General features: G+C 35.5%; 1 protein-coding gene across 6 annotated transcripts in view; it reads left to right on the top strand.

Moving 5' to 3' along the window:
- The window catches only part of ERBB4 (erb-b2 receptor tyrosine kinase 4), a 1,105,575-nt gene that overhangs the window by 385,643 nt on the left and 699,474 nt on the right, over positions 1 to 20,458 (top strand). For all 6 annotated transcript variants that reach the window (XM_070619838.1, XM_070619836.1, XM_070619833.1 and 3 more), the window contains exon 2: positions 10,632 to 10,783. In XM_070619838.1, the coding sequence (XP_070475939.1) occupies positions 10,632 to 10,783 (152 nt within the window). The remainder of the gene's footprint in view (positions 1 to 10,631; positions 10,784 to 20,458) is intronic.

Genomic DNA, 20,458 nt, shown 5'->3' with positions numbered 1-20,458 from the left:
TTTTAAAAATTGATCCAATTTGTGCTGTGTTGTGCTGTGACAGTATTAAAAATAGTAGTTAGTATATATTTCCATTCCACCTGTATCTCTAAGTAAACAGTCAGTAATTTAGTTTAAAATTCATATCCACCTTCTAGAAAATAGTTTTTGTGCATATGAATCTTGCCAGCTACATAATATAAATAACTTTGTTTTATTTATACAATATAGAGAAATTATGTTGAAAAACTTTGTTAGAAGGTGATCTCAGATTAGGCTTTGCATGTAGATTTTCTGAAGATACAGTCAAGGACCTGCAGTGAAAAATGTTCTCTCCTGCACCCCTTTCTCTCAGTCCAAGTCTAACATTAGCACACTTTTTTCTTTTGATTTGATTGTTACTTATTCAGGCATAACCTTACCTTGAATGAGCAAGTTTGGATGGATGACCCAGGACAGTGGAGTGGACCAAGGCTTCTGTTTGTCCTTACATAGGTTCATCACAGCAAATAGGCACATGGACTAGGGGACAGATGGGAATACAAAGCAGCCCACATTCTGACGGCCAAGACATGTGCCCTGGCATAGAGTTTATTCCACCCAGAAGAGAGGCATCATAGTGCATTTGCGCAGAGGCATCAATCGCTCCAGAGGAGCCCTGGGTTGGAGAATGCCTTAAGGGAAAAGGGCCTTGAAAAGGAGTGTGTGGGTGACAACAGTGCCATCTTTCACTCTTGCTTTTTCTCAGTTTTGCCCATTATTGGAATAGCTTGATTGAATGTCTCTAGAAAGTGCTTATTGCATGTTATCAGCCAAGTAAACATTCGCTATTGGAAAGAATGAAAAAGCAAGCTTCACGCTGTAACCAGTCCAATAGAAAGACCATAGTCCATTTCTTAATGTACATCTTTATTAGTGCTTAAGAAACCAGCCTGATATGTGAGGAGAGCTTCATATTAGGAACACCTAGTCTAACTCCTTTTTGAAAAGTACTTCTAACAGGAAAAAAAACATCCTGCGAACTGCTACTGTAATTACAGTGGATGGCAAAGGTCTCACAGCGATAAGGCATCACAAGCCGGCTGGTTTTTATTACACACAAGGGGATGGTTGAAGGCATGATAGGCCAGGCAAGAAAGATGGTTGCTAATGTTTACATAGTTAGCTCCCACTGGCATTTCACCAGCTAGCAGGTTTGCATTGTCCCTCTTAATCTGAGAGAATGCATCCAGCTTCACAGCAAGACCTCAAGGAGAGCCAGATGATGGTGCAGATGGCAGGTGACTAATTTGGCAAGCCTTGATGAGTGGAAATCGTTTGCTTTAATTGCTTGTCAAGTCTAGTGCCTACATTAAAGTTAAGGACCTAGCACTTCCACAGACAATGAAATATTACATAAATAAGGACTTTTTGTGTGTGGGAGGGGGAGAGGGGCGGGAAGGATAATAAAAAGAGCAGGGAGGGAATTGTGGAAAAATAGTGGTAAGGACAATATTATTTCACCCAAGAATAAATGACAGAAATGTAATTTGTGAATGGGCAAAGTCTTTCTACCATGTTTTTTTCAGGTTCCAATATAAGCGTTTTATAAGATATAGTTCAGAAAAGAATACAATAAAATATTTAAAGGCAAGTAAACAATAAAGAAGAAGAACTAACAATTACATGTGAGCAGTTACAAGTCAGTTTTTGATGATCAATATAGTGCATTTTAAATCATTTATAATTATTTTAATTTTAATAAGCTAGTCTTTGAGATATAAGATGGAAAATAATTGGACACATTACAAGAATAACCTATTATATTGGGAAGACTAGATTAGAGCAGACTAATAGCAAAACATATCGTTCGTAAACAGAATACAATCATGTATAATTTTTATATCTCTCATTTTTCGGTAGTCTCCAGTGATGAAGTTGTCTCCCCTTGCAATATAATTTAGTAGTTTAAGCATCTTTGAGGTCATTTAGAGACTATTGTAAGCAAACAAAAGAGTACAATACAGATTAATTAAATGTTAGATGGATTAACATGTGGCGGTATATACAGCCTGCGGACTTGCCTTTCCCCGGTCTGGGGTACAGAACGCCTCTGTCTTCCTAGCTACAACTCTATTAGCGAAGGGTTGCGATGCCAAATGCCCTTTTCATTTGGCTCAAGAATCATTTAGAAAGTGTGTTAGTTAATTTCAGCAGATTTCCTGTCTTATCACTTTGGGAGTCAATAAAACAGTGGTAGAAAATAAAGATTCAGAAAATGCACTAGAGTTCACTTATTTTTTTTAAAAAGGATACTGATTTTTACATTGCAAATATTTTATTTCCAGTTTTATGTAATGTAAATTACAAAACAAGTTTCCTATTTTGGTGTTAATTTTTTTCCTTAATTCCTTTAAATTTAATTATATAGAATACAAAATTTATGAAATATAAGCCCATTTCCATTATTTATCATTTGGGCATAATTGCATCTGGTAAAAATATTTTTAAAACATTGATAGGTATTTTTTTAATATTAAAAAATACAAACAAAATAAGAGCAATAAAACTCAGAAATATAGTAATGGGATAATGCATGACTAAATATCATTCATTCCAGGAATACAAGAATGGTTCAATATTTGGAACTCATTAATGAATATTTCACTTTAATAAGTAAAGAAAAACTTCTCAAAAATAGCAAAAAGTACATGATACACTTCAACACTCAAATCTGAAATCAAAGCCCTAGTAAAGTCAGACTCTAAAACACATAACATGATAAAATATAAGCTGAACTAAGGAAAACATTTATGTTAGGATTAGGAAAAACTAGTAATGACTGCTATACCTATTAGTTGAAAAAGTTATCCTAGAATTTCTGATGAGCACTGGCCAAGAAAACAAAATAAAATAATATAATTAAAGATTAGATAAATCAAGAAACTCACTGAAGAAAACTAATTGGAAATGACAAGGATTTAGCAACGTAACTAAATTTGGGGGGAGAAACATACAAGAGTCATCAGGATTTTAAAAAAATATGTAACAATAATAACCAATTCAAAAATGTAACAAAAATTATTCATAAGAAGACAAAAGCATAAAATACTTAGGAACAAATACGGTGTTTTATGATTTACATACGTATTTTACTTCGTTAGACATAAAAGCCAACCTGAGTGTGGGTGTGTTTAAATTTACATACAATAAAATTGACTTTTTCTGGTGTGTACTTCTCTGAGTTTTAATTGTATAAATCTAGGTAAGCACCATCACGGTCAGCAGGCAGAACAGTTTGGCCATCTCCCAAATCGCACTCATGACCTTTTAGTCTCTCATGTCCTCCCATCCACTAGCAACCACTGATCTGTTCTCTATCCTTGTAATTTTGTCTTTTTCCAAAACATCATATCAATGGAATCATCCAGTGTGTTGCCTTTTGAGTCTGGCTTCTTTTAGTCAGCATAATGCCTTTGGGGATCTTCTATGTTGATCTATCAATCATCTATTCATTTTTATTGCTGAATAGATATACCACAGTTTGTTTATCACTCACTCATCAGGGGACATGTGAGTTATTTCCAATTTTTGGTGAATTTGAGTAGAGCTCCTATAAACGTTTTTATTTCTCTCTCTCTTTTGTGAGGAGGATTGGCCTGAAGCTAACATCTGTTGCCAATCCTCCTCTTTTTTTGCTTGAGGAAGATAGTCCCTGAGCTAACACCTATGGCCATCTTTCTCTATTTTGTACGTGGGATGCTGCCACAGCATAGCTTGATGAGCAGTGCTAGTTCCACACCTGGGATCCAAACCTGTGAACCCCGGGCTGCAGAAGCAAAGCACACGAACTTAACCAATACACCTCTGGGCCGGCCCCTAAACCTTAGTGTTTTATGTGAACATAATTTTTTCTTTATCTAGGGATGTACCTACAAATGGGATTGCTGGGTCATTTGATAAGTGTCCATTCAACTTTATAACTTTATGCGATGTTGCCGTGGTGTGACCTCCTCAAGAGCGTCCATGGAATGCAGCCCATTACATAGTCTAGAGTAGGCTTAAAGTAAATATTTTAGAAATAAATTCAAGCACAGAATTTTTGAGCTAAAAGGAAACATAAAGACCCCTTGTTTGAGAAAAGAGAAAATTGGATCCAATGAAAAGAAGATAATTGCTCAAGTTCACACAGCTAGAGAGTGTTGGAGCAGCGGAGTGTCCGCCTCACCTTCTCTGCCCAGCATCCCTTGCTTTATATCAGACTGATTTCAGTACATCACCATGCGAGCCTAATATTTTAATTTGATTTAATATGTTGCAGAGTGCACGCATCCTATATATTTGAATAAATGGCAATAGCTAACATCGTTTGAACTCTGTCAATGAATCAGACATTGTGCAGAGCAAGTCACATGTATTGACTGATTTAATCCTCACAACAGCCTATGAGGTGGTTGCGGTTACAGATGAGGTTTACAGATGAGGAGACAAAATGACAGAGAGTCTGAGTAACTTGCCCAGGATTACATTTTAGAACAGTGATCAAGCTAGATTTTCAACCTGGAGATCTGGCTCTCAGCTGTGTGTTCTCAACCTCTAAACTGGGTTTATTAAGAACACTCAATACAAGATCCCACTGTAGTTACAGAAATGGAGACTCCAAGGGGTGAAGTGACTTGCTCAAGTTCATCCAGCTTTTGAAACTGGAGGGGCCAGCATTTGATTCTGTCTCAGTGATGCGTCTCAATGACTCCAAAGTCCATTTATTTATTCAACAAACATTGTCTGAGAGTCTACTGTGCCTGGGTGTTGAATAGACACGGGTCCTGCCTCCTATGGGGCTTTCATTCTAATGCAAAGACAGGTAATAAACAAGTAAATAAGCAAGTGTATAATGCAATTTCAGATAGCAGTAAAACAAAAACAAAGAAGATAAAACAGGCGGAGCACGATGTGTGGGCCACTGGTGCCTATTGCAGGTCAGGTGGTGGAAGAAGGCTTTTCTGAAAGAAGGACGTTTGAGCAAAGAGCTGAATATACGTTCTTACGGGCTATTGTAAGATGTTTGCATTTTATACTAAGTGTGATTAGGAGCCAAGGATTGTTTTCAGTAAGGGAGTGAAGTGAACCATTTGTGTTTTTAAAAAGAGCATTCTGGCCTCTGCAGAAAAGAAACTGACGGGCCTAGCGGGAAATCCACGAAGTCAGTCGGTGAGGCGGCTGCCGTCAAAGCGCACGGCAGAGGGAGCGGGGGCTCGGATCGAATGTCTAGAGTAGTGGAAGTGGTGAGTTCGCCACATTCCAGGTTGTATTTTGAACAAAAAGCTGCCAAAACCTGCCATGTCCGTGTAACAATTATCCAATTAACTTAAATTTATCCTTTTTTTCTTTCTACTTGCTCAGAATTGTATAATGCTCAGAATTGTATAATCAACCAAATATTCTTTAAAGCTCCTTCTAAAGAATACGACTATCAGATCTTCCTTCAAATTAATGAGACTTCAGACACAAGCTAAAATTGTCAAGGGAGTCCTAAGTTTTTATCTGCGATATAGTACACTTAGGAAACTAAACCTGAGAATCTTCATGCGTGTGTTTTTAAGACACCCCTTCCTTTGCCTCCAAACTCAGTCTCTGGCAATAGTGGTTGAAGGTCACATCTTCAAATGGGTAGCACTCCCGGGAGCCTGGGCCATGCCACATTAGCAAAGGAGGCTGTGGCCAGAATCTGGACGGTCCTGCCCATTGCCTGACCCAATGGAAACCAGGATGAGATGAGTCAGCGTTTCACATTCTCTTTAAGTATTTTATATTTTGAGGTTTACTACAGCTCCAGATTTTGAAATACCCAACAATGTGCATCAAACTATAGCATATTTATTATGTTAACATTTCTGAAAGAGAAAATACTTATTAGTGGTACATCAGATAGAAACATTAGTGAATTTTTATCAGGTTACCAAATATTTTTCAGATAGTCCCTGAATTATGCACACACAGTGTGTACATGGCTTATCTATTCTACTTCCTGTTCTCCTTACATGTGCGTGTACAATCACACAAGCCCTTATAAAAGACCTTGGCCATTTTAATCAATATGTGTTTTTCCGTGCCACTAGATCAACAGTAGATGCTAAATAAATAATTATTCATTTCTTAATTTGTGTCTCACATAGGCATTTGATTTGAAAGTTAGGCAAAGATTTGATTTAATTCCTTTTTTCCCTCTGGTCTTTCTTGTGTGAACAAGTGGAGCGCTGGTTTGCACAGACATAACAAGCCTGGAGGCAATAATTGATTTTCAGTATTAATATGAGTACTGTTACTGTTTCTTCATTTTGCTTCTATTTTCCCCATGAATCAAATGAATAATTTTGTTAACCAACCTTTTTATATTGCTACAAACTCCTAATTATATTCTTAATTTTTGACTGAATGAGGCTTCTGTAGTTCACTCACTGTTGGATGCCAATCTTAAGTCAAGAAGAATAAAAAGCCCCTGTTAGCAACTGGAGCTACATTTGTAGTGGAATCAATACCATATAGAATAATTGGTGATTTTATTAAAGCCTCACATACAGCTTTCTTCCTGGAGTTACAGTTGGAATGAAAACTCTAGGGAGCACATGTAAATTCAGGATTTTTGAAGCTTGAACTATAGTGAGCTTATAGTTAAAAGACTTCATAATAGGGTTGGCAAAGGGTGCTGAATTTTATTAGACTTGTTTTGGCTGGTGAAAAAGATTTTTCAATTTTGTTTGATAAACAGCTTTGTGAAATCAATGAAACTTGATGGTTTAAGCATTGTCTTGTATACATTGCCTGATTGTAAAATCGATTGACAAATAGAAGTTGTGAGGCATTCGGTGAAGTCTTCATGAAGAGAAATACACGATTTTTAAACATCTATCCAAGCTAATTCTTTTAAAATCAAGTTTGTCTTTCAAGATGAAAGTTATGAGGAATGTATTACTGATTACAGATAGTTTGAATCAAACATTAATATACAAGAAAGCATCACTGAGACAGTAATATTTCCCAAATGGTACTCTGTGTGGTAAAAACTCCAAAGACCAGAATGTTTGGAGGATAGAGTATTCTTATGGATCAGTTTTCTGTTTATTGGAAGATTTTTGTTGTTGAGAAAAATTTTTAAACATATTTATTCCAATTTTCTGTTTTCATATAGTATATACAAAACACAGCAGATCATTTATTGAGCAGTGGAAACTTTTCTGAATTGAGGGTCATTTTCTGAATATGTATTATAATTGTTTTTATAGCGATTAAATACATATTATTAATTGCTAATTTCTTGCAAAGCCCTGTGCTATATAGCTCAGCAGAGGCAAAGTGATGATTACTATTTTGTACTTGTCATCAAAGAATTTACAGCCTTTGTTGGTTTCTTATATAAACAGATTATTTCAATAATAATTAATAATAATAATTTCATACTACATACCTTTTTTAAATATGCAGAATAAGAAATATGCAAAATACATAGGTATTACAGTTATAATAACAGATGTTTCTCCCACAATTTGTTTAAGCTTCCATAAAAAATGTCAGAATACACTAACTAATTTAGAACACTTTCATTTAGCTTTACATATTGATTTTTATATATTGATAGTAAAGTATGGATTTTATTTCCAATTCGAGGAAACTTGTACAACATAAATTGTACATATATTGTGATGTGGCATTGTATAGGTTTTAGAAATGGTGCGGCAAGTTTACTCATCAATGTTTAGTTGCCCCCAGCAGCAGTTGCATTAAAATATAAGCTTGATCCTCATTGGAATTTATAATAATTAAATCTATATTTCATAAACCCATAGAGAAGTACCTTTTCTCAACAGACATTTTATAATTTTATAAATATTTTGCTATAAATTTGTTGTAGGCAATAAAATAAAGATCATGGATTAAGGGTGTTTTGTAGCCAGTCTCCAGAGCATGTTGAAAAAAAGAGCTGGACTTTGATCTTGATAAGGGTCACGTACGTGAGTCAATTGCTACTTGTTCTCCTGCTTATGTTGAATATTATTGTACTTATCAATAGAATTGTTTTTTAGTGTTTGTTAGTTTTAGTAATAAAGGAAACTTTCACAGAATTAATAACATGTTCAGACGACCAAAAACGATTTTGTAGTTTCATTATGATTTATGTAAATTCAGTCAAACAACTAGATAGAATAGTTAAAGTTATGTAAGGTCAAAGCTCATAACTTAACTGGAATTTAATCCCTCCTATGTGTAATATTTTAGCAGCTGGGACCAAAATTCGCCATTATCTTGATGTTAACGATGATAAAACAACATAAAACCTTGATTGTTTGAAGATCCTGTTCCTTTTAGCTCATTTCTCAGCCAATCTCTAGGGTATATCTCTCCTTCTTATGGTCCAAGATGGTGGTTCCGGTTTTAGCCATCGCATCTGCATTCCAGGTGGCAGATGGAAGGAAGGGATAAAGAAGAAAGGAGGAAACGTTGGGCTCCAAAAATGTTTTAAATAAAGTTCTAGTAAGGTGTCATACAACATGTCAGAACTTAGTCCCTTGTTAAGCTTATCTCAAGGGAGGCAGAGAATTTTTATTTGGGGTGGCTACACGCCCAGCTAAAATTGTGTAGTCTATTATTGTGAAGGAAGAGAAGAAAGGATATTGAGGATTCTAGAAGTCTTTGCATCCATCCTTATCGTTCTACAAAAACTGCGTTCTCTGGGGCAACAGATGAATTCCAGCATGGTATATGAGAGACTCTGCATTCGGAAGAGAGAAAGAGGAGAGTAACTTGGAGGTGATAAGCTGATAGGACCTTGGAAGAAGGAAGTGATTTTAAAAATTTCTTTAAATGTGAGGTTTCGAGAGAAATAGTCTGAAGGTTATGTATGGTTTTTCTAGAGCTTCCATAGCAAAGTACAACAAACCAGGTGACTGAAAACAACCGTAATTTGTTCTTTGACAGTTCTGAAGGCTAGAAGTCCAACATCGAGGTGGCAGTAGGGTCATGCTCCCTCTACATTCTACATTATTCCTCAAGACTTTTGTTATTGTGTTGTGTCAGTAAGCAAAAGCAGGCTTTAAAGTGGCCCCAATTATTCGAACATGCCCATCTAGATTTTTTCTTTTCTACTCCGAAATCCATTCCCTTGAACACCACATCAGGCATGATGACTTCTTTGTCATTTCTGTGTGCGTTACACATGAACGTATATATGACATTATCGCTAAGCTCTGTTTCCAGGGTCTTCTAAGTTAACACTTTATATCTTGCCGTAAACTTGGTGTATGTTATGTAACTTACTCAAAGAAGATCTATTAACAGTCCATTTTTTTAACTTTATGTACTATTATTATAAGATTCATAATATATTTTTTCATTCTGTTGAAGATTAGAGTTGGTGCATTAAATAGTAAGGATTTCATTCAGGCAAGAATACAAAACATGAGAACTAACTAAAACTCTGACTTCTAGAAGACAGGAAAAATATCAACACACACACAACCTAAAAAACACACATTTGTATATGCTGATGTGCTCACATATGAACAGATTTGAGAAACGACCCCCCCAAGAGGTCAGACTAAGATAATTTATTAATAGTCCATTATTTCTCAGAACACTAGGAAAGATATGTAGTGATGACCCAGTTGATGTCAATAAATGTTTATATTTTATTACATAGTCTGTTTGTAGTGTGCGTTTATAAATGTTTCAGTCTAAGTTAGAGAATATTTGTATTTTAAAAGGTAGTATTTTTGAGGACTTAAAGGCACAAGTTTTAATTATGTTGAAAATTTACTCAATAACAACAGCTTATTTTGCAATAGAAAAATACCATTTTAAAAAATAAAGTTGTTACTTTTATCATGTTTTGATTTTGATTCAATTTACATATGTAGGCTTACCTATTAGAAAATAGAGTAAATTGTAAGTCTGAAAGAAAATCTTGTTTACATGAAATTAAGTGTATTTATGTGTTTTTTATGCTCACAGCAAATGTGATTAAGTTTATTCTCTTTGCTCTGTGTTTCTGTGGAGCCCATGCCTTCCTACTCTCTGTGGTTAGTACATGCAATTTGTGAATATAGATGTATGCTATCACTTATACGCGGAATCTTAAAAAGCCAGACTCTTAGAAATGGAGAAAAGAATGGTAGTTCCCAGGGGCTGTGGGATGGGGCACATGGAGAGATGTTGGTCAAAGAGTACAAATTTCCAGTTATAAGATGAATAAGTTCTGGGGATCTAATGTACAAGATGGTGACTATAGTTAACATTACTATATTACATATTTAAAAGTTTCTAAGAGAGTAAATCTTAAATGTTCTCACCACAAAAAAAAGGAAATGGAAGTTATGTGACATGATGGAGATGTTAGCCAAGGCTATGCTGGTCATCATTTTGCAATATATAAGTGTATCAAATCCACATGTTGTACACCTTAAAATTGTGTAATATGTTAATTATATCTCAATAAATCTGGAAAAAATAAAAGTAAAGATATTTATCAGTGAATGGGTTATGGGTCTTAATGACAGTCAAATTAGTTTAATTCAGAGAATTGGAGTTGAGTGTTGTGGCAGAGAGAGTTGAGCGATATTGTCATTGTGCATGTCATATAGAGGTTACGTAACTCCCCGTGTATCTTCTTATCTTGGCAGTGTGTGCAGGAACAGAGAATAAGCTGAGCTCTCTCTCTGATCTGGAGCAGCAGTATCGAGCCTTGCGCAAATACTATGAGAACTGTGAGGTAGTCATGGGCAACCTGGAGATAACCAGCATCGAGCACAACCGGGACCTCTCCTTTCTGCGGGTAAAGCCATTTCTTTATTTCTCTTTTCTTCTTTGTGAATGGACGGTGGTATCATAATGCATAAAGACATACCAGCTTGCTTGGACGTGATGGCTATGCTTTTCTGCTCAGCAGGGACCATGACTGTAGAGAAGATAAGAGATACTGAGGCACACCCAGGAAAAGAACAAGAGTAGCAATTCCATCATGGTTGACATCTTGAGTTTAGAGTAGCTACTGTTACTCGAAGATTGATAGAAGATTCTGTCAGGGTGTAGTGCATGACATCTGGCAAGTTTGCCTTTCTCTGAACTGCAGGCCAAAAGAAAACTGTTAGGCTGGGCACTAGGAGAGTCAGAAGACTAATCAGATAAGAATTGGTAACTTTAGCTAGGCATCTCCTTTTCTGCCCTTTTTCTGTCACTTTGGAAATTTTAGACTATTTCATATTGCCATAATGAGACTAATACTATTATTTTTAGAAAAAAAATGACATCTGTTTTTGAAAATCTATGAATCATTTAAAGTAGACTCACAGGAAATTACAAGTACTTACACAGATCAGTATTCACATGCACATGAATGCACATATGTATGTACGTAGTTATCCAGAGGCGACCAGGCCTTTTACAAACATGTTTTGGCTCTCATTTACCCTTTCTGTGTTAAACAGGCTATTAGTGCTTAATGCCTACAGTTTCTTAAGTTTACTCTAACCACAATAGCTAGAGGAAAATCTGAATTTCACAGGGACTTTGAGAAAGTGAGATGGGGAGGTGTTCTTTTGTATAATTAAGAATTTACTCTTGGGCCGGCCTGGTGGCACAGTGGTTAAGTTTACATGTTCTGCTTCGGGGGCCTGGGGTTTGCCGGTTCGGATCCCAGGTGTGGACATGGCATCACTTGGCAAGCCTGCTGTGGTAGGCGTCCCATATATAAAGTAGAGGAAGGTGGGCATGGATGTTAGCTCAGGGCCAGTCTTCCTCAGCAAAAAGAGGAGGATTGGCAGCAGATGTTAGCTCAGGGCTAATCTTCCTCAAAAAAAAGAAGTTACTCTCTGTACAAGAATTAATAGGATATATTTTAAATAATAGCAACCCTAGAATATGTTTGATCTTGTTTTCAACAATATTTACATACTTCTTGTCCTGTATAAATCAAAAATGTTTTGAATAGTAATACAGTAAACTATTTAGTGGAAGTGGATAGTAAATTATTTAGAGAATTATGATAATTTTCATAATTCTGTACTTAGATAAGTAGTAAAAAAAACAGTGATTTTTAAATATGTTGAATGTAATAAGTATGTCTAGAAATGGTAATAACCTCAGAAAATGAACCACCTCAAAACTTAACACTATGAGGCTTATGGTATCTGTTTTTAAAATGACTGTCATCTTAGGCTTGGTGTGGGAATGAAGAAGGCGTTTCCATATTCTACTGCTCTGTCAGAGCTCTGCTTCTGTGAGTTATGTGTCAAAACATTTTAATAATTATGATGTTTATTTATGACATTTTTTAATCAAAAGTAGATAATAAAAGTTCTCTAAATCCTAGAATAAGTATGCCTAAAAAGAACTTACTTTTTTTTCTATTTTGGACTATTGTTTCAACAAGGAACACATACAAGCTATTCTAGAACAGCCACTTCAAAGAAATGCATTTGAGTATTAATTATTAAAATTTCCTTGCAAGCTTTAACCTGTCTTTTTATTTTAAATTCTTTTTTTTTTTTTTGAGGAAGATCAGCCCTGAGCTAACATCTGCTGCCAATCCTCCTCCTTTTTTTTGCCGAGGAAGACTAGCCCTGAGCTAACATCCTTGCCCATCTTCCTCTACTTTATATGTGGGATGCCTGTCACAGCATGGCTTGACCAGAGGTGTGTGGGTCCGCACCCAGGATCCCAACTGGCGAACCCCGGGCTGCTGAAGCAGAACATGTGAACTTAACTGCTGCGCCACCGGGCCGGCCCCAGCTTTAACCTGTCTCGACTGATTATTTTAAAATAGATTTTATTCTTCAGCATTAAAATAAAATCTTGATGGTATATGAGCTGATTTGTAGATTTAGTTAGAAATGCCAAGAAGCTCAATGATGTTGTAGAAAAGGAAAGCTAACTGAGAGCTGAATTATGAATCTGGGGAAAGAAAGAGGTTAAATTGTCTATTCGAGAAGATTAATATGAGAAAATTTAAAAAGAACAATATAAGATCTTTGTTTTTCCTTTTGTGTTTTCTTTGTTTTGTTTGCTATATATGGAACTAGATTTCACTGGATTAACAAAAAATAGTCATGAGTATTGAAAGTGACAGTCTTTGAAATAAGCAACATAAAAGTGTCTTAATATATACATTATAATTCTATAATTCTTAAGCTCTTATAAGGTAACAGGATAGAATTATCAAAAGTAGACTTTAGTCGGTTTTTAATCTTTAGAAACATGAAAGTGGCATACAGATCTTTGAGCAACATGGTCCATACTGTTGAATATTCTACTTTTATAGGAATCATTTTGAAGTAAAAAATAAGTTAATAGAATGAACGGATTTGGGAAGGGATAAAATAAGGAAGACCAAGGTTTCTACTTGGAAAGGAAATAAGTTGTTTCTTTAAAAAAGTGATTGTTGGTTGCTAAGTAGCATCTCTAAAAGTTCATATAAACTTTGTACTAACTCATGTACATATCTCTATTTTCATCTACTTATTTAAAGATAACTCTAATAGGGATTTTTTTTATTATTAATAGCATCTTTTGTTTCATTTATCTTTTGTTCCTTTGGAAAATAACCATTTCTAATCATGACATATTCATTCACTCAACAAATCATCTTAGCCCAAGGACACCATAGCAAGTAACCTATTGTCCTTGACTTCAACAATCACGCAGTCTTGTAGAGAATTACAGATGTGTAATACATAAGTACTGATATGGATGTGTGTATATGTAATATATGTAATATATATGCACATACATAAAATTTTATAATTACTAAGACAGAAATAGGAGCCCAGAATCAGAATGAAGATATGGTCTTGTGTTAACGGTAGGCGTGGGTGCTGGACAAAGAAAGGAATGGCTAATTCTGAAGGATTCAGGAAAGCTTCCATCAAAAAGGTGCTTGAATTGAATTGTGAGAAATGAGTAGGGGTCACAAGGTGGGTGGGTGGAAGAAAAGGGCATTCCAGTGGCAGTAACACTAAAGGCTTAGAGAAAATGCACTGAGTTAATGTGTATTTAGTGTGTACTGCTTTAGATACTAGACATATGCATACAAATAAATCACACATGGTTCTTGCCCTCATGGGACCTATAGTGTAGTGTGGAGATAAATCTGGGATTAGAATAAAATATTAAATTAGAGGAGTAGACAGTCTTATACTATAGATAGATATCTACGAGGCATCAGCATCAAAATGACAAGTATACCTTTGGGGATTAGATAAAATAATCAAGGGAGGGTGAAAAGAGTTAGATCAAGAAGTGGCCCAAAGACAGAACTCTCCAGGTATCCCATTCTCTGTTTCTTGATGAACTCAGTGTGATGTCATGACTACTTTTCTTAGTAGGCCCTGAAAGTAAGGACTACTAGGTGACATCTTCATAATACTACTATATTGACTAAGCCATGATTTCTAACTATGCCTTAGAATTTGCTAAAAGCTCTTCATTTAATTTAAAAATTCATTCCTCCTGACAGCTACATTATGATTCATTTGTGCTTTTAGTAGCTTCTCTCCAAAATACATGACCTGTCCAATATTGATGCATTGCAATAAGTAGAGTCCATGTAAAGGAAATCTAGTTATTTCAGATCATGCTATCATGTCCAATAAGTTGAATCATATGAGTGAATAGTAAACTTTCATTAACCTATCCTATGGATTATGTGGCCCTCAGATATATTTATGTAACTGCAATTCATCGAGCAACTTCTTACAGAGGTGTGTGACTTCCCTTCTTTTAAGAATGACCCAAACCTATAATGTGTTTGGAGAAGCATTATGGATAGAGATCTTAAATTTCATTCTGGAATTTACTTCTGTTTTCAGGAACTTACTAAATCATTTTTGTTTTTAAAAGACTTTCCATCCTTATTTTCATCTCTAATTAGCAAGTTATAGTGTGTTGTCTTGTTATTTGTTTTGCGTGAAATCACTTTAATTTCTATGATTCGTGAGAGCAGCTTACACAGGTACCCTATTTACTTCTTTCACTATCTGCATAGTCAGGGCGGAGTGGGTCAATCAGACTCTCTTCCCGTGAGGATTTGAAATTGTGGCTAAGGGAATTCAGTTTCTGTATCAGTTAATTTCTTGCCCACTTAAGTACCAGAACACAGCCATATTTTTCCCTGTGGTCTGAAGTCAGAGAGAGCTGTGCAGACAGCAGAATGGAGCCAAGACACTGAAACAGACATGGAAAGCAGAGAAAGACTGTTCATTTCCAGGTTCCAGTCTGCTTCAGAAGACTGGTTGCATTCCTGCCAATGAGTCCTTAAGATACTCCCGGAACTTGATAGTAACTTTAAATTGATCTCCCCCTTTTTCCTTAAACTAGATAAGGTTGTTTTCTTTTACCATAACTAAAATATCTCATCTAGAACATCTCCAAGATCTCAAGAAGACAGAAAAAGTGGGCCTTTGAAATCGGGTTGGAGATGTGCTTATATGTAATCTAAAAAAAAACCCTATATGTTTTGGAGACCCTTCCTTAATCTTTGTTAGATATATCTTATGGAAATATTTTGAAATGCATTCTTTTCAAGATACTTTTATTATATCAATCTTGATGCTTATTTCTGTAAACACAGTATTTACCCAGATTTTATTTATTTATTTATTCATTTATTTGTTCATTTATCTCTTTATTTATTTAGTGAGGAAGATTAGCCCTGAGCTAACATCTGTGCCAGTCTTCCTCTAGTTTCTATATGTGGGTGCCTCCACAGCATGACTGATGAGTGGACTACGTCCACTGTTGGGATCTGAACCCGTGAACCCTGGCTGCCAAAGGGAGTGAGCAGAACTTTCACCACTCGGCCACCGGGTTGGCCCCATAACCCAGCTTTGTTTTAACCTCCAAATTTTTGCATTTCTTTTTTTTTTTATTTTTTTTCTTTTTTTCTTTTTTTTAATTAATGTTATGATAGATTACAACCTTGTGAGATTTCAGTTGTACATTTTTGTTAGTCATGTTGTGGGTACACCACTTCCCCCTCTGTGCCCTCCCCCCACCCCCCCTTTTCCCTGGTAACCACCGATCAGATCTCCTTATCAATATACTAATTTCCACCTATGAGTGGAGTCATATAGAGTTCGTCTTTCTCTGACTGGCTTATTTCGCTTAACATAATACCCTCGAGGTCCATCCACGTTGTTGTGAATGGGCCAATTTTGTCTTTTTTTATGGCTGAGTAGTATTCCATTGTGTATATATACCACATCTTCTTTATCCAATCATCAGTTTCTGGGCATGTAGGCTGGTTCCACATCTTGGCTATTGTAAATAATGCTGTGATGAACATAGGGGTGCAACGGACTCTTGAGATTTCTGATATCAGCTTCTTAGGATAGATACCCAGTAATGGGATGGCTGGGTCATAGGGTATTTCTATTTTTAACTTTTTGAGAAATCTCCATACTGTTTTCCATAGTGGCTGTACCAGTTTGCATTCCCACCAACAGTGTATGAGGGTTCCTTTTTCTCCACAACCTCTCCAACATTTGTCACTCTTGGTTTTGGATGTTTTTGCCAATCTAATGGGTGTAAGGTGATATCTTAGTGTAGTTTTGATTTGCATTTCCCTGATGATTAGCGATGATGAACATCTTTTCATGTGTCTATTGGCCATATTCATATCTTCTTTTGAGAAATGTCTGTTCATGTCCTCTGCCCATTTTTTGATCGGGTTGTTTGTTTTTTTGTTGTTAAGCAGTGTGAGTTCTTTGTATATTATGGAGATTAACCCTTTGTCGGATAAGTGGCTTGTGAATATTTTTTCCCAATTAGTGAGCTGTTTTTTTGTTTCAATCCTGTTTTCCCTTGCCTTGAAGAAGCTCTTTAGTCTGATGAAGTCCCATTTGTTTATTCTTTCTATTGTTTCCCTCAACTGAGGAGTTACAGTGTCCAAAAAGATTCTTTTGAAACTGATGTCAAAGAGTGTACTGCCTATATTCTCTTCCAAAAGACTTATTGTCTCAGGCCTAATCTTTAGGTCTTTGATCCATTTTGAGTTTATTTTTGTGTGTGGTGAAAAAGACTGGTCAATTTTCAATCTTTTGCATGTGGCTGTCCAGTTTTCCCAGCACCATTTGTTGAAGAGACTTTCTTTTCTCCATTGTAGGCCCTCTGCTCCTTTGTCAAAGATTAGCTGTCCATAGATGTGTGGTTTTATCTCTGGGCTTTCAATTTTGTTCCATTGATCTGTGGACCTGTTTTTGTACCAGTACCATGCTGTTTTGATCACTGTAGCTTTGTAGTATGTTTTGAAATCGGGGATTGTGATTCCACCGGCTTTGTTTTTCTTGCTCAGGATTGCTTTAGCAATTCGCGGTCTTTTGTTGCCCCATATGAATTTTAGGATTGTTTGTTCAATATCTGTGAAGAATGTTCTTGGGATTCTGATTGGGATAGCATTGAATCTGTAGATTGCTTTAGGTAGTATGGACATTTTAACTATGTTTATTCTTCCAATCCATGTTTTGCATTTCTTTTTGAGAAAAATAAAGCTAGTTGACACCACACAGTTGGCTAGAAAAAGGCACTGAAACTTGTTTACTATGTACTTGATCACTGTCACAAGGTTAAGGCATGTAATAGAAAGCAGCAAAGCATAAAAACCACAGACTTTGCGCTATTGTCTTATACTTTGTGAACTCTCTCAAACAAGGCAAAATACAGCAAGTAATGGGAATGAACCATCAGACCTTTTACCCTCATTAGAATTCTTGAGGGTTTTCTCTCTTTTTTCTTTCCATTGGTCTTCCTTGCTACTGCTAGCATTCAGTAACTCACCTCTTCTAAAAAGGTACCTGACTTACCAGCTTTTATACCTTCAATTTATTTTTTTCTGTTTTATATATTCACTTTAATCAAATAAGTATTAGGTGTCAACTGAGTGTAAAGCTGTGTGATATATAACGTAGAGTATATTTAGGGAGTGTTAATACCTATCCTTAACCATTGCTATAATAAGAAATATTTTTGATCTGTAGCTTGAATTTAGTTGTCTGAAAATTGTTTTGGAAATAGTGTTTATTAGGAGTGTGAAGACATAAATTTATTTAGCAGTTGATCCATTGACCTGGGATATTAACAATATCAGTAATTTATTGGACCTCTGTATACTGTAGTCTAGAAGCCTTAAATCTTAATGATTATACATGTCTTTTATGATTGAAAAATGAATAAAAATACATTAATACATTAAGATATCTTTCCAGATAGCATCATTAATTTTCTGTTATTGATAACAAAAGGAGTTGACTTTGAAAAAGTCAGAAAACAGATTTTTAAAGCAAAAATATTTTTAAAAAGATATCTTCTCTCAGATAATGAATAACACATGTTGTTATAAGAATGTAACCATTTTTCAAAAGTATTTGCTGCTCTCATTGTATATTTGGCAGAGCTATAGGGAGGTTTTTGATTATACAAGAAATAAACTGCCAATTTTTAAAATTAAAATTGTGTTATTTCTTTATAAAAGAAATCATATAAATAGTTTGTTGTTCTCTACTAAGGAAAATATCCCATTCTTAAATGTATATATTATCTTTGCCTTTTAGTTAATAATTCATATTTCATAATGCCATGGGACTGTCATCCCCTTTTCTATCAGGATATGTATGGGACTCTGCATGTGTGAGGGTGTTGCTTTTCCTCCACTCTCCGTAGGACATGGAATTGCATTGCTTTCCAGTCCTTGTCATGGGCCCACATTATTTCATTCTCATACTCACACATAGATTCTCTTCTGACTAAGGACAGATATTTGCAGGAAGGCAGATAAAGCTGTAACTCAGAGACTGCAAGATACTGACTAGCTCACTGGAACCTAAGACCTTGGCTTCATGAGCATGGTTTCATTACAATACAGTCAAGGATGATGCTTGGCAATAATGAGTTTTGAGCTGCAACAAGTAACCCTGCTTTCACCTATTCCTTAGCTGTCTCCAGTAAGGATGAGGAACCAGTCAGGCTTAACATAAAATTTGGCAATATTTACATTTCAGCCTACTTCTAGCTTCAGGGTCTCCCTAACTGTCCTTTGGCAGTTGGAAGCAGATGAATAGAATTAAATCCAACAGTATGGGGGGGAGGGTTAACGTTTGTCTGCGTTTGTTTCCCTTATCCTCCTCACCCACATTTAACTCTATGCCTGGGCTAAGGTGCCTGCTGCGTAGCATGATTTAGCAAAACCCTACGTTGAAGAATTTATACTCAAAAATAAATAGATAATTTACAAAGAACTTTATTCCTTTGGGTTAGAAAATGATTTATTGAATAGTTTGTTTAAACAGTAGTTACCACTGCCTATCTGTATTTGTTTTTAGCTCATTAAATACCAGGTAGAATGACTTGTGTGGGAGATATTGTGTTGGAGAGGTTGATTGGAATCAGGGTGAGAAAAGTAGTCATATTTTAGAATCATTAAAAATTGGGGAGGATAATACCATTTAAATGAAACACCTATGGCATAATAAGGAGGGTGCACATGTATTGTGTTCTTACACTTACCTAAAAGATGATATAAGTCAATATTTTCTATTTCAGCTCCACACATATTTTTGATTGGACTGCGTAGTAAGGGGGAACAGCCTGAATTTAAGTTTTCCTGAATAACTTTGTAAGATAAATAAGTAATATATTTGTAACTCCATTAAATGGTGGACAAGTAAACAAGATTCCTATATCAAATATGTATTTGTACTCTAACTATTCACTCATTGAGCCCAGTAGTATAAGTTGTAAGTTTTTCTTCCGTGTGACTAACTGGGACAGGTGGCAAGAAAGGATTATGAAGACCAAAACCCAAAATACTTAGAACTAACCATCATTAGAGTTAAAGAAATTGCGCCTTTGAGAAATACATCAGTCAGGTAGACGAGCAGTAAAATAAGACAAGGTGTTTAAACTTTCTCCCTAATTTCTTTGTTTGAATTTCATGTAAAAGTACATTTCTGGTGAAATATAACATATTTGCTGTATTTAGACGATGAAATCTTAGCTGGATGAGATGGAGAATACTAAAAAGGAAGTAGAAAGGATAATATTTAAACATATTTGTTGGACCAAAACAGACATTCTGGGTTAAATGGAATTTTCAAAGCTTTGGTCGTTTCTGAAAGCTGTTTCTAAGACTGTTAAACACAATACATATGCAATTTTGTATGTATGTGTTTACAGCTGGCTTTTAAATGGAAACTTGATTTTATACTAAGTCAATCATAGAACTTGTATAGCATTTGGAAAAGCTATGCAATTTACACTTGGCCTAGGAAATTTGTTTTTTCCCTCAGAGGTTAAATACCATTTAATCTGAAAATATACATTGACTAAAAATCCTGATGCTCTTCAGCAATCCTACATGATAAATCAAAAGATACAAATGTTTATATTTGTGTTTTGGCAGTTGTATAAGCATATTTTTGAAATTTCCTTCTTAATCATTTAAATGAAATATTAAATAAAA

The sequence above is a fragment of the Equus przewalskii genome, chromosome 5 (assembly GCF_037783145.1).
Source record: "Equus przewalskii isolate Varuska chromosome 5, EquPr2, whole genome shotgun sequence".
NCBI lineage: Eukaryota > Metazoa > Chordata > Mammalia > Perissodactyla > Equidae > Equus > Equus przewalskii.
This window is presented reverse-complemented; position numbering and strand designations above follow the sequence as displayed.